This window comes from Bacillus rossius, chromosome 2 (genome assembly GCF_032445375.1).
Source record: "Bacillus rossius redtenbacheri isolate Brsri chromosome 2, Brsri_v3, whole genome shotgun sequence".
Lineage (NCBI taxonomy): Eukaryota > Metazoa > Arthropoda > Insecta > Phasmatodea > Bacillidae > Bacillus > Bacillus rossius.
Window position 1 is genome coordinate 135,582,674 of NC_086331.1, and position 14,113 is coordinate 135,596,786.

At 42.4% G+C, this 14,113-nt stretch overlaps 2 protein-coding genes across 8 annotated transcripts in view; one reads left to right on the top strand and one right to left on the bottom strand.

Moving 5' to 3' along the window:
* The window catches only part of LOC134529879 (FYVE, RhoGEF and PH domain-containing protein 6-like), an 85,380-nt gene extending 79,587 nt beyond the window's left edge, over positions 1-5,793 (bottom strand). For 3 of the 7 annotated variants that reach the window (XM_063364437.1, XM_063364432.1, XM_063364438.1), the window contains exon 1: positions 5,536-5,764. The gene's annotated coding sequence lies outside the window, so the exon portion shown is untranslated. Of the gene's footprint in view, positions 1-5,394 lie in introns of all 7 variants that reach the window. The other 4 variants (XM_063364436.1, XM_063364439.1, XM_063364433.1 and 1 more) reach the window with 4 other exon arrangements.
* A 7,155-nt stretch (positions 5,794-12,948) lies between these two features.
* Positions 12,949-13,750, top strand: LOC134529005 (POU domain, class 6, transcription factor 2-like). The gene is made up of 2 exons (XM_063362673.1): positions 12,949-13,565; positions 13,657-13,750. The coding sequence occupies exons 1-2, from the start codon at positions 12,949-12,951 to the stop codon at positions 13,748-13,750; spliced, it is 711 nt and encodes a 236-aa protein (XP_063218743.1).
* Positions 13,751-14,113: the final 363 nt, after the last annotated feature.

The following is a 14,113-nucleotide window of genomic DNA, read 5'->3' on the forward strand; positions in this document are numbered from 1 at the left end:
CGAAAACTATAGGCCAATTTCGTTATTGACTACATTTTCTAAGATCCTTGAAAAAGTCATCTATAGGAGATTACTTGATCACTTAGACCAATATCAAATATTAACATCATCACAGTTTGGCTTTAGGAAGAAAAAATCTATTGATGAAGCTATATTCAACCTTGTAAATACTATCCAAACAGCATTAGATAATAAACTTCATGTAGTTAGTATATTTTGTGACCTAGCAAAAGCCTTTGACTGTGTCAATCATAGTATACTGATTAAAAAATTGGATTTTTATGGTATTGTTGGTCAGCTTCAAAAACTTCTAATCTCATATTTATACTACAGACAACAAAGTGTAATGTTAGTGGATACCTGTTCCAATAAAAAGTTTGTCTCTCGCTCAGGATGTATAGAGCATGGTGTGCCTCAAGGATCGGTATTAGGTCCCTTGCTCTTTCTTTTTTATGTTAATGACTTACCACATATGCTTGATGTAAGAGCTTCTGCTATTCTGTTTGCAGATGATACTAGTATCATAATACAAAATCTGTCTCGCACCCAGTTAATTGAGGAATCTGAAAATGTACTCAAACTAATGATTTCTTGGTTTAAGTCTAATAAATTAACTTTAAATTTTGATAAAACAAATTTTGTTAACTTCATAACAAGAAACCAAACGTATGAAGATATTAATATTTCTTGTTTAAATAAAAATCTACATCAGTCTCATTATGCGAAATTTCTCGGATTAATAATTGATGAAAAATAAATTGGAAAAAGAACATAGAGGTATTATGTAATAAACTAACATCTGCATGTTTTGCTCTTCGCTGTATGGTTGGGAAAGTTGATGTTGAGGTTATGAAATTAATGTACTTCGGGTATTTTCACTCACTAATGCAATATGGTATAATTTCATGGGGAAATAGCTCGGAAGCTATTAAAGTCTTTATAATACAAAAAAAAGCCATAAGGATTATTTGTAATAGCAAGCAAAGAGATTCATGCAAACCACTTTTTAATAAACTATGTATTCTCCCATTGCCAAGTCAATATATCTTTTCAGTTTTAGTGTTTTTAAATAAAAATCTGAATATTTTTAAGCCAAATTCAGCAATACATCCATACGAAACTAAAAAATGTGATGACTTGCATATAACTCGGGCAAGAACTACTTTACAGCAGAAAGGCATATATAATACTGCTTTGAAGTTATTTAATAATCTTCCATTAACTTTAAAACAACTATGTAAAAGTAAAAATTTTAAATATAAATTAAAAGAATATCTTATCTCAAAAACATTTTATTCTGTTGATGAATTTTTAAATTGTATTGATAATCATAACTTGTGTGTTAACATCTGAATTGTGTATGTGTGTGTGTATATATATATATATATATATATATATATATATATATATATATATATATATATATATATATATATATATATATATATATATATATATTTGTGTTTTTGTCATTTGTGTTTTTTAGTTTTCTTCTACAGACCTACATGTGCATAGCAATGGTGTATGTCCAAAAGTTTACATCAAGTAATTTTATTTATTTTATTTATTTATAGTTACGTTCCGTCGACCATGAATGAGCAAATGCTCAATGGTGTAGAACATGTCAGTATATACAATACAATACAAAATAAAAATAAATCCATAACATAGTAAGATAAAAGTTATAAACAATATCATGATTATATACACATATCACAATTAAAGGGATAGAGCATACATGTATTGTACACATATAATATTAAGGTGTCCGTACACAAAGATATTTTATACATAAACACACAAATATACACATAACATAACTATTATATATATATATATATATTATATATGTGGTGTTTATATACTGACATCAGCAATTTTTTGCTTAGTTTGTGTTTTTTGTAGTTTTCTTCTACAGACCTACATGTGCATAGCAATGGCGTATGTCCAAAAGTTTACATCATGTCAAAAATATCTGTGCACACATTAACTATCATCTATATAAGGATTGAAACAGAAAAGCATAAGTTTCAGCAAAGTTCTGCTCTGCCCATTACCTATTTTTACTAAGAAACATGCAGCAGATCTTTTCATGAAACTTATTGTCAGTTAAAGTTGTTGATTCATTGATCACCCTTGACACAGTCTTAAGCCAAGAGAATTAAAGGATCTTGGTTCCTGTTACCTTTACTGTCGAATACCTGTCAAAAAATAATGTGTCTGTGGCTCTTTATTTTGGGGCAGAAAGTTCTGGACTCTATACTGGAAGCTTAGGTGATTATTTACCTATCTCCACAGCTGGGTAAATAAAGTTACTGGGTTTTGTAGCTGTTAGGTACATATTAGATTTATCTATCATGTTGGATTTTAGGGTTTTACTGATTCCGGTTTTTATGAATATTTAAAAAATGGGATTCTTGCTGCAAAATTGGTGCCAGGTTTATAAAATTTAATACTTAAAGAACTTTATTATTTGCTTATTTATTTTGTTGTTACTCTATTACTTAGTGAATTTTTATAAAACACGACTTGACCAATATCTTTGAGCAAACTTATACCACACAAAATATCTAATAGAGGCAATAAACATAACTCTACAAAACTAAGACCCATACCTGACCTAACCAACTGTTCACATGATTTCTAAGCATGGTTTTGGCAAGATTATGCGGACGTGGTTGATGCTGGTTTCGTCATTACTGTTGTGATAATTAATACATAAAAGGGCTGTTATTATTTGCTTCGTACGAATGACTGATGAATGGCGTACATTTCAACCCACAGTTTGACTTCGTTGTCGTGCAGCTGGCCATGTTGGTGGTCGGTTAAGGGGCCCGCCTCTTCAGGAGTGTATGTGTGTTGGTGAGGCGGGATGATAAGCGCGACGCTCGCTGGTATTTCTAGCGCGGTATCGCCTCTAAGCGCAAGGCTCTGAACTGGCGCGCAGTCTTCTCGTCGTCACAAAATAACTGTGAAATTTGAGCGGTGACCGTAAAATTATATGGCGGAGAACTGAAGATAAAGGTGTAAAGCAAGTCCCTTAAGTACTTTCAAGAATCTGTACCGGTTGTTTAACGCTTTTAAATTACTTTGAAAACATGCGTTTTAGCCATTTTAACTATTCTAAAAATACAGTTTAAAAACTTAATCCAAAATCAAAAGTACTTTTCGGCCCTCAGCGAACTCTTAAATGCTTTTCGTAAGCAGACCCCACTCGGATATCTTGAGTAGTTATCAAATTGCGTTGTTTTTCCCGAAGCTCTGCGCACCATATGTGCGCCCAGGTAGGCGGGGCCCTTAACAGTTGTTGAAGCTGTGTCCACCATTTTCTGGAAGTTACCTGGAGATAACAACTAAATTGGGTCAGTGGTTTGACTCAGTTATTTCGGCCTAGAAACGCATCCAACTGTAAGTGTACTTCTAGTACTTTTTTCCTAGTGTTGGAAATAAATTGATTGAATATAATTATGTATGAACGGCCTGGTTTTCATAAAGGACTGATAGGTCTCATTCGTAATGCTGTTGAATGGTAAAACAAGTGCCATTAAACTAGACAGATTGTTATTTTCCATTACACCCAGTGAGATGGAAAACTGAGCGGTTTGTTGATGTGGATTTTTGAACTGATTATGCTGTTGAATTTCCACAAATATTTTTTTTGTTTACCATGAGATAATGTGTGTGCAAATCGAGATAACCTGTGTGTGCCTTTTTTATGTGTGCACGAGCCCTTTTACAGTTGGCATGTTACGGTAAAACAATTTCAGACTCATAAGTGAGGTCAAATAATCTTTAAAAACATTTTAGAAAATGAAAATAGTTTTTGAAGAAGAGTGATTGAAGTGCTTCCAGCGAATATAATTTTCTTATTCTTGAAGTAGTGGGTGTGAAATGTTCTCAAAACATGTAAATATTTTATTATATTATATTATTATTTACATTTCTTGGTAAATATGTAGAGTAGCGGTATTTGCGAAAAAAAATGCTCAAAATCCGAAAATGCTTTTATTATATGCTCTTTCACTTTCTCTTTTCAAAACAACCGGCGGAGATAAGAAATTCCAAATACTTTAGGAGATATTGAATTTTTAAATTTTCATCACAATACCTGTGCATTCATGCGGCCACCATTGTATCTTGTTTACGAGTATGATTTTTTTTTTTTTCGCGACGTAGGTGAACCACTACATCATTTTCTACTAATGGCAAAGGAATTGTACCCGCCTCTAACTTAGATGAGTTTATAACGTTTCAAATTTTAATGTTTTATTTTTGTTATTTGGATATTGTTGCGCAAGTAATAAGTAAAAAAAAAATTACGTGAGTTCCTACTGTTCATCCTTTGTCCCGGTTTGTTTGGTCAGGTCAGTTACATTATAAATACTTTAAAATAAACAACCATTTAAATGAATTCACATTATTAATGTCCGCTTAGTTTGAAAGTATTTATAATGTAACTGACCTGACCTAATCGACCAATTTAGTTCCTACTGTTCATCTTTTGTCCCGGTTTGTTTGGTCAGGTCAGTTACATTATAAATATTTTAAAACTAAACGGCCATTAAAATTAATTCACATTATTTTTAATGTTGGCTTAGTTTGAAAGTATTAATAATGTAACTGACTTGACCTAATCGACCATTTTAATTAATTAGGCATTCACGAACACACTGCAAAATAAAAAAATTGCGGCCGTCGAATGATGAACACAGGTCTTGTATTGCAAAATAAGAACGGCGATATCTTCTAAAGTATTTGGAATTTCTTATCTCCGCCGGGTTAAATGAAAAGAGGAAGTGAAAGAGCATATAATAAAAGTATTTTCAGATTTTTAACATTTTTCTTCGCAAATACCGCTCTACTACTATTTACCTGTATTAAAATAAGTGTGATATACGAGTTAATATTTTTTATGTATTCTTTGAGATGTTTTGTAAATGAAGCTAATATTAGTTTGGTGATTAAATCTTGGTATTAAAATCATTATTATAATCCTCTGTGTATTTCAATTTTGATGTTAGCTTTTAAGAGGTGTTAAAGTTAACTTAATGTTTACCTAGGTACAGGGGCGCAACAACTAAATTTCCAAAGGGGAGGCAATATACCTTATTATAAAGAATCATCTATCCCCCCTAATTGAAGCGGGGGATCCGGGCCCTCCCCCGGGAAAATTTGTATTTCAAGGTGGAAAATGGTGCTATTTGAGCAGTTTTATTATCTAAAAATTAATTACACAGCACTTTATTTGCCCCCGTTTGCCCCACTTCAAGGTTTCAGAGGGAGGGAGGGGGGGGGGTGGGGCAAAATACTCTTGCCCCTCCCCCCCCCCCCCCTGTTGTTGCACCCTTGCCTAGGTATCAACCAGTGCAGGGAAAATGAGTTTACATCTCTAACCTCAAATGTAGTAACACTTAACTATGTCAAAGACATTTTCGCTGTAAGCATAAAATAATGGAGACATTCGTAAATGTCTAGAACCTTTGACAAAACATGAATTCTGTTAAGCACCAAACGGGAGGAATTCACCAACCATACCGAGGTATATTCTGCCTCACATCACGCCAAACTCTCCGAAACACCAGCCATGCTTACATAAGAAAATGCAACGGTACAACACCAACAAATTCGCAACGAACTACCATAAATTTAGGCTCCCAGATAATTTATGTTTACAATTAGCAATCAGCATATAAAATCATACGTTAACCATTAATTCAACTGACGATTGTTGCCCCCAACCTAGGTCGTCCCGATATTATCCAAAGTTTACCAATACGTAAACATGGGCACCATCGAAAAAATACTATCGACTAAATCGATAGTACAAAACTATCATAATTGTGACTGAAATGAGAATCAGTCGAATAATTTTAGTCATTAACTTCAGGTAGTTAGGCATTATTTAACTTTATTAAAGTTCGTTTCAAATTCAATTACAAGCATTTGCCATTCAATTTTGTTTGTTTTTGGGTCATATCAAGTTAAATTTTTTAAAAAATACAGTAAATGAAGAAAGAAAAATATTTTAATTAACTTTCGTAAAATTATTTGCAGTTTTTTTATGTTCATAGAAACCTAAGTTTTATTTTTATGTATATAGTATAGGTATAGTGAAATTAGGAGCTATACATTGGTAATACTGTCGTGGTCTGGTCGACTAGTTCCTGACAATGCTGCTGTACTGCCGGCTACTCAGGGTTCGGTAAAGAGGGGGTTCAGGCCGCGTGGCCGAGGAACATAGTCTCCAGAGATTAAATGAGAACAACTTGTTGTGTCCTATATTTGTCCTCGGCCTCCTATCTCTGCAACCAACATGGCCGCTTCGCCAAGAAAGCCGTATCCCAACAGGCTTCTCTACACCAGCCGTGGGATATAGGTTACGAGTGGTGCCGCGAACATATCATAGATGGCAGCACACATCTTTTGAACGGCTATAGCAGTGCATATGGATTTATTAATGACTGGATCATATAAAATGTGTGTCAGTGATATATATGTTATAAGTAAATAATATCCTAGTGTGTGAATTACTGGGGAGGGCACAGGATGGCCTGTTTTTCTGTATTGGGGAAAGATTGTCGCTTTGTCAATGCCCAATGTCTGACGGAGCTGTATTTAACCTAGGTCGAAATGTGCCTAGCCATTGGATTGGTGTTTTGTTTTACTTACTGCTCTCCCTTCTCCCTCTCTCTCTCTTTCCCTCTCCCTACCTCTCTCCTCATCCTTCGGAGCGGCCTTCAGGATTACGCTCTGGAATCCTTTGATGGAGCAGCCTTCGAGATTATGCTCTATCTTCGCTCATGTTAAGCAAGAGGGCAGGTTAGACCAATATCTGTATGTCAAGGAGCAGCTGCCAACCTACCAGTGGGGCCTATCGCCCCACCTCATGCCACTCCATCACCCGACGCTGCTGCCGAGACACGTCAATTTGGCGCCCAACGTGGGGCCTGTGTCAGTCTAGATAGGCTGAGGACCACCTACCACCGCTAGAGCTTCTCATCACAGCCAGAGCAACACCCACTTCCAGGAGTGCAGAAAACACCTGGTGGCGCCCAACCCAACTGAAGGATGTCTTCTGGATCCTGTGCAGCACCCCGCTGCAGTGTACCGGAGGGACCCAGCATTCCCTGTGTATGCTGCAATGCCCAGTTTCACCTACAATGCCTTGGTATCGTGGAACAAGTCATTGAACAGGCGTATATCCACATATGCCAGCCCTGCAGACAACTTCTGGTAGAGAAGAAGCCAACAGTTCCAGCTCCCCGGCGCTGCTTTGCGCCGAACTGCCCTGGGACAGCCCTAGTCCTCGTCACCTGCCAGGCCTGTCAGCGTGACTACCATCTCGCCTGTCTAGGCCGGGAAGATACACCACTGGACCTTGCTGGGATGTCGTTTACCTGCGCCCAGTGTAGAGTGAATCCCACTTTACCTTCAAGTACAAGATCTGCAAGTGTACCTCGGCCCTTTAGAGGTCAGGATCATGAGAACCCTGTGCAAGCTGTACACCAATGGGAGCAAGCCCTACGGACACATGCAATCCACCCCACCGAATGGGTGGACCAGATAGGTCCATTACTACTTGGGGAAGCCTCTAGATGGTGGAATAACCATGAAGGGCTGTATGACACCTGGGAAGAGTTTACAGGGGGCTTCCTGAACCATTTTGGAAACCAATAAAGATTGGAAAATCTTACTGCCCAATTATATGGTACCAAACAAAAGGAAGGAGAGGATGTCGAAAGTTTCTTACTACAGAAAAGAAAACTTTATAAGAGGCTACACCCAGGGAGAGACCCAAATGAATTTCTTCCTACCTTGTTGGAGCTGGTGCGGCCCAACCTTCGGGCGTTTCTGCGGCATCCACCTCCCGAGAATTTATCCGAACTCATGGTTCGAGCCCCTACCGTGCAGCGAGACTGTCTCGAAACTAGGGGCACTGTAACAAGCAAACCGTGGTCACCACCAACCCTGGTACAGGAATATGCTACCCCCAACAAAAGATTGCCTAAGTGTTGGCACTGTCCTGAAAAGCACTTTCATCAAGACTGCCCAGTGCTCTGCTGCCAACAGTCTGAAAGGAACAGCCTCAACACAGTAGACCCCTGGAGGAAAAGAGTGGTGCCAACGAACCCTACCCCTACACCGAAGGTAGAAAACCTCAACTCCCAAGCTCGGCTCGAAAGTAGACCGACCCCGAGCCTTATGTGCATACAGCACCACCCACAACAAGAACTGCCAAGAGTCAAGGTGCAACTGGACTCACAGCTCATTCAGGCTCTTATCGACTCAGCCGCCACCACTAATTTTGTGCACGAGAGTATTGTGCAGAGAACAGGGACCCCTATTAAGTCCCAACCCCAAATAGCCCAGCTTGCCACCCAGGGATCCACCATGACCTTACTGGGCAATGCTGTGGTACAAGGCTGCATAGCCGATGTGGAGATGGAGATCCCATGTCTGGTCGCTTAGGACCTTCGAGAAGAACTCGTGTTGGGCCAAGATTGGCTCACCCAGCAGAAGGCGACATTGGACTTCGACGATAAAACTATACACTTCGGACGAACGTCCCGCCGAACTCTTAACTGGGGCACCAAAGGAATGGGTGATCTGAATGCCCCTAATCAAAGTGGTGTTAACCCTAATCCTGGAATCTGCACTGAACAACACAGAGACCAACCTATGGTTGTGTTGACGCAAGGAGACCAGCGACCCCAAGAAACTCCTTCCCCACGCTCGGCCACAACCAAGCTGAGCCAAAATAACTCAGGCAGTGGTTTTCAATGGCGTCAGAAAGGAGGAACCCCAAAGGGGAAATCAACCATGCAGTCGTGGAGACAGCCGTTGAGCGATGCCTCCTTAAAAGCAGGGTGCAACTGGAATAGAGAGTCCTTACAAGACCGAGGACTATGGATTCCCCAGAACAGGATTCACCTGCTGCCATGGAGACAGAAAACAGATCTGTCAACAATACCCCGCAACCCCAGGAACCTGCTAGTCCCTCCTCACCGGGACAAGATTGTGCCTCCAGAACCCTCCGACCACGGGACCGGCTGGTCAGACCGGCCCGCTACCGACTAACCTCCGCATAGTGCAGTGGCCAGTGTAGTGAGGTCAGCCCTGGGACTGAAGCCCAGGGTACTGACCTCTGGCAGGTGCAATGATCCAGGCCGAGGCCACAGAGGGAGGGGGCGAATTGTTGTGTCCTATATTTGTCCTCGGCCTCCTCTCTCTGCAACCAACATGGCCACTTCGCCAAGAAAGCCGTATCCCAACAGGTTTCTCTACACCAGCCGTGGGATATAGGCTACGAGTGGTGCCGCGAACATATCATAGATGGCAGCACGCATCTTTTGAACGGTTATAGCAGTGTATATGGGTTTATTAATGACTGTATAATATAAAATGTGTGTCAGTGCTATATATGTTATAAGTAAATAATATCCTAGTGTGTGAATTACTGGGGAGGACACAGGATGGCCTGTTTTCCTGTATTGGGGAAAGATTGTCGCTTTGTCAGTGACCAATGTCTGAAGGAGCTGTATTTAAGCTAGGTCGAAATGTGCCTAGCCAGAGATCCTTACCCCAGAGAAATCTGGGGAAATATAGCAGTATTATTGAATTGGTGTTTACTCTCTCTCTCTCTCTCTCTCTCTCTCTCTCTCTCTCCCTCTCCGGAGCGGCCTTCGGGATTACGCTCTAGGCTCCTGTTACTACCCCCCTTCTCCCCTATCTTCGCTCATGCCAAGCAAGAGGGCAGGTTAGACCAATATCTGTGCGTCAAGGAGCAGCTGCCAACCTACCATTGGGGCCTGTCGCCCCACCTCATGCCACTCCATCACCCGACGCTGCTGCCGGGACACGTCAGTAACTTTCTTCATATTTTAGTGCAGTTTGTAACGTGTGTTTTAAGTGACTATCTTGCCATTCATTGAGACTTTACGTGTACGTCGCACGCTGACGTGATTGCGTAATTTTTCGAGACTTTAGTTTTTCGTCGCAGGCTAGACTGCAATCCACCCTGATCACAGGGTTTCCGCTATTCGTTTATTATTCTACATAATTTGCTGCAACCCCAATTCCGTGACTGTGTACTGACTCTTACTCAGGGGCACGTAGCCACCGCTTCAACCCGTTGATTTCACTTTGCAATCTACCCTGGTCGCGCGTATTGCTCGCCCGCATTTATACGTATGTCACAGCGGTTCGACAACGGACGCGGCCAGTATCGGGACCAATCAGTGTATCAACGTTGAATAAAGTGCAGTGTTTTGTAATTCGTTTATTAATCATTTACAAGGCATCCTGGGTGGCCTGAACAGCCCAGGTGAATACGGATCCACGGCGCACCCCTGCCTATAGCCACGAGGCCGAACCCCCATTAAAATCCCTGAGATCCTTTCAAGCATTCATATTTAATTTTAAAATATAAACAGGCAGCGGGAGTAGCGTCAACCTGTTTCATTAAAATTAAGCTTTTCAATAAATGGTACAAGGGTTAGAAAATATATTTAAGGTTTTAATTTGCTTATAAAAATAAAATACCTGTTTCATTAATATTAATCTTTTCAATAAAAGGAACAAGAGGTAGAAAATATAATTTATGATTTTAATTTACTTATGAAAAAAAGATACATGTTTCATTAAAATTAAGCTTTTCAATAAATGGTACAAGGGCTATAAAATATATCATTTAGGGATTTTAATTTACTTATGAAAATGAGATACCTGATTTATTAAATTAAACTTTACAATAAATGATACGAGGGCTAGAATATATCATTTAAGGATTTTAATTTACTTATGAAAATAAGATCCGTGTTTCACTAATAATAAGCATTTCAATAAATGGTACAAGGGCTATATTAATTGAAAACAAGATTTTTCAATTCAACCTAAGCAAGAAAGTTCAGAGGATATAATTATATTTCATATATTACTTTTCAATTGCAACTCAATTTTACATACTCCTTTAAACACATCGTAGATATATTTATATAATTTTATAACTTCTAGGTACTACACAATTTCATCTAACAGAAACAATCTAACCTAAAAATAACATTAGCTGTACTTTAAAAAATTTGTTTGTATAGTTAAAAAAATTGCTAAATAATTAAAATAAATCACTGCAATTGCTAAAATAAATTATAAATTTTCTTCATTTTTTTATATTTTGTAACAATGAATAAATTATATATCATTATAGTTGGGTATTCGAATGTATTGACGTCGACCCAAGTGTCTCCCCGGCTCCTTCAGGCCGTTATGCCTCGCCAGCGCCATCTCTTGAGTGTGTGGTGCGACGCAAGTGACGGTGACGTGTGACCTTGTGTTTCTTTACAGGATATGACTTATTATTTTATTATAAATATATTTTTGCTTTACGTTTTTTGTATATTTTTATTATAACTAATTTTGTATTTTATAAGTTTTAATTGTTCACCGGGCGCCAAGGCCGCGGCTTCCGCCTGTGACCAATCAGCGTATTCCGCGGGCTTGCGGAGAAGGGGGGGGAGACGCGGGCGCTGAGGCGCGGCAGGGGAGTGGGAGTCAGTCGTCGCCAGGACTCGGCAGACAGCGGTCACGCGAGTGTCATCGCTCCGCGCTAGCGGGAGGGAGTCGTGGACCCAGCACGAGAGGCGACGGACGTCTTGGTGGCGCCGCTCCGGGACGGTGAGACAAGCAGGCGCGGTACTAGCACAGGTTCTAGACTTTTGCCGTGCGGAGACGTTTTCTCAACTTTGCAGTCGAGCTTGTTGATTTGCAGTTACGGTCGCGAGTTTTCCTTTTATTATTCGCACACGCGTGTTCTGCTTTCAATTCGGGCGAGTCGCGATTCATTTTTTCAAACTGGTCATTCGCAGTCATAGGTTCTGTGTTTTTTTTTTCATTTCTTTCTGGCCAGTGCAGAGTACAGTCAGACAGACATCCTATCACGCGCGGGTCTTAAGAATTATATTCCTTACCGTGGGAGTGATAGTCATCACGGGTGGGACGTCCCGTTATTTTCTTAACCAGAACAGTGCGCGGAACCGGGTTTCGACCCACCTATAAATAGTCACAGGCGGAAACGTGGCAGCCCCATGTAAAGTGTTCGGAGTCTTGAGCATAAAGGACCATCAAACTTTATTAGAGTTGTTCTCATTTAATCTCTGGAGAGTAAGTTCCTCGGCCACGCGGCCTGAACCCTCTCTCTACCGAAACCTGAGTAGCCGGCAGTACAGCAGCATTGTCAGGAACTAGTCGACCAGACCACAACATGTGGCGCCCTAACTAGTGTGGCCTAGCCAAAATACGTTTTCGATTTTTGTCTATGTTAAAAGACTACGCATGCAGAACATTGAACAGTGGCAAAAGTCGTAGTGCGCGGGACATTGGACATAGTTTTTCGGACATTGTGTGCGGGGCGAGACGAGACGCGGAGACAGTCGTGAGACGTGGGAGCAGCTTCACAGGAAACGGGCGCGACACAGCTGCGCGGGAGCGAGATAACGCGGGGCGTCTCACGCCGGCATCGTATTTCGCGCGGCGGAGCAGCGCGGCTTGTCGCTGGCCGCGCGGATAAGGTATCTCAAGACGGGAAGAGATCGCCGACCTGGGGGAGATAAAGTCGCAGGAAGATACGAGATAAAGCGGAGATTGAATACGCGGGGAAGACGAGTAACGGATAATGGGAGATAACTACGAGCGGGGCGAGTGGTGTGGATAACGAGACAAGACGTGCACGAGTCGAGAGTGGAACGGAAACCTGCTGACGCCTGAGCAGACGCCCCGAGACGTGACTGAGATTGAGCGATCGCGACTACGACACAGAGACTACACGTCGTGACAATCATGAACGACTTCCAGGAAGCATATGAGTTGTGGGCCAACGCAGACTTTCCAGAGTTAGGCGAGAGTTGCGAGCACTTTATCAATTATGAATGTGGATTTTGTTTCGAATACCGGATGTACGGCATGACGAAATGCTGTGTGCATTTATGCCCCGCCGGGACACCTGATGGGTGGTTCTGCGAGGAGTGTGGGAATCTGAGGCACGAGGAATGTTTACATCCGACCGCTCGTGAAGAGGCGTGGATGTTTGGCTTTACATGTGAACCGTGCCGAATGAAGCTGTACTGTGTGGACGCCGACACGTTGCCATTGCGTGAGACGACAGTTCAACAGACGCAGCCACACCAGACGCCGCCGCAACTGACGCAAACACACCAGACGCCACCGCAACTGATGCAACCACACCAGATGCCGCCGCAACTGACGCAACCGCACCAGACCCCGCCGCAACAGATGCAGCCGCAACAGACGCAGCCACAACAGACGCAACCATGCCAGACACCGCCGCAACTTACACCACCACACCAGACGCCGCCGCAACAGATGCCGCCGCAACAGACGCCGCCAAAACAGACGCCAACACACCAGATGCCGCTGCACCAGACGCAGCCGCAACCGACGCTACCACTCCAGACGCCGCCTCCGACGTCGCCGCCCCCAGCTGACCAGTGGATTGCTGGTGCGACGTCGGGCAACATCGTCAGCGAGACAACACACTGCGAGACTGCCGAGTCAACGCCATACCATGCCGTGGTCATCACACCACCACCACCGACGCCGCCACCCCCAACTGCCGTGAAGGCTCACAGTGGGCTGACACAGTGCAAACCGGCCGTGCTGCCACGTCCACCAGAGGACAAAACAACACAATATCACCTGGAGGAACTACCCCGACAACGCCGCCCACAGGTGCTGAGAAAGCTGCTGGCACGGAACGGCATCGCAAAACGACGTTTTTGCAACACTCTCAAGGGAATCAGCCACCTGTCGAGCCATTCACAGTCAACCCGGCGCCACCTACACCCATCACACGTGCCGCTGAAGGCACTGCCACACCGCCGCGGCCCGCCACGCGCACCACCTGGGGCATGCCGCCGCCTGACGCAGAAGGCGCCGACACACCACCGCCACCTGCCATGCGCACCACCTGGGGCACGATGCCACCTGCCACACGCACCACCTGAGGAATGCCGCCGCCTGATGCAGAAGGCGCCGACACACCACCGCCACCTGCCACGCACACCACCTGGGGCACGACGCTGCCTGCCTCGCGTACCAC

Coding starts and splice junctions, on each gene's coding strand:
- LOC134529005 (XM_063362673.1), top strand. CDS start 12,949: ATGTACGGCATGACGAAATGCTGTGTGCATTTATGCCCCGCCGGGACA. Junction 13,566..13,656: donor ACACACTGCGAGACTGCCGA/GTCAACGCCATA, acceptor GGGCTGACACAG/TGCAAACCGGCCGTGCTGCC.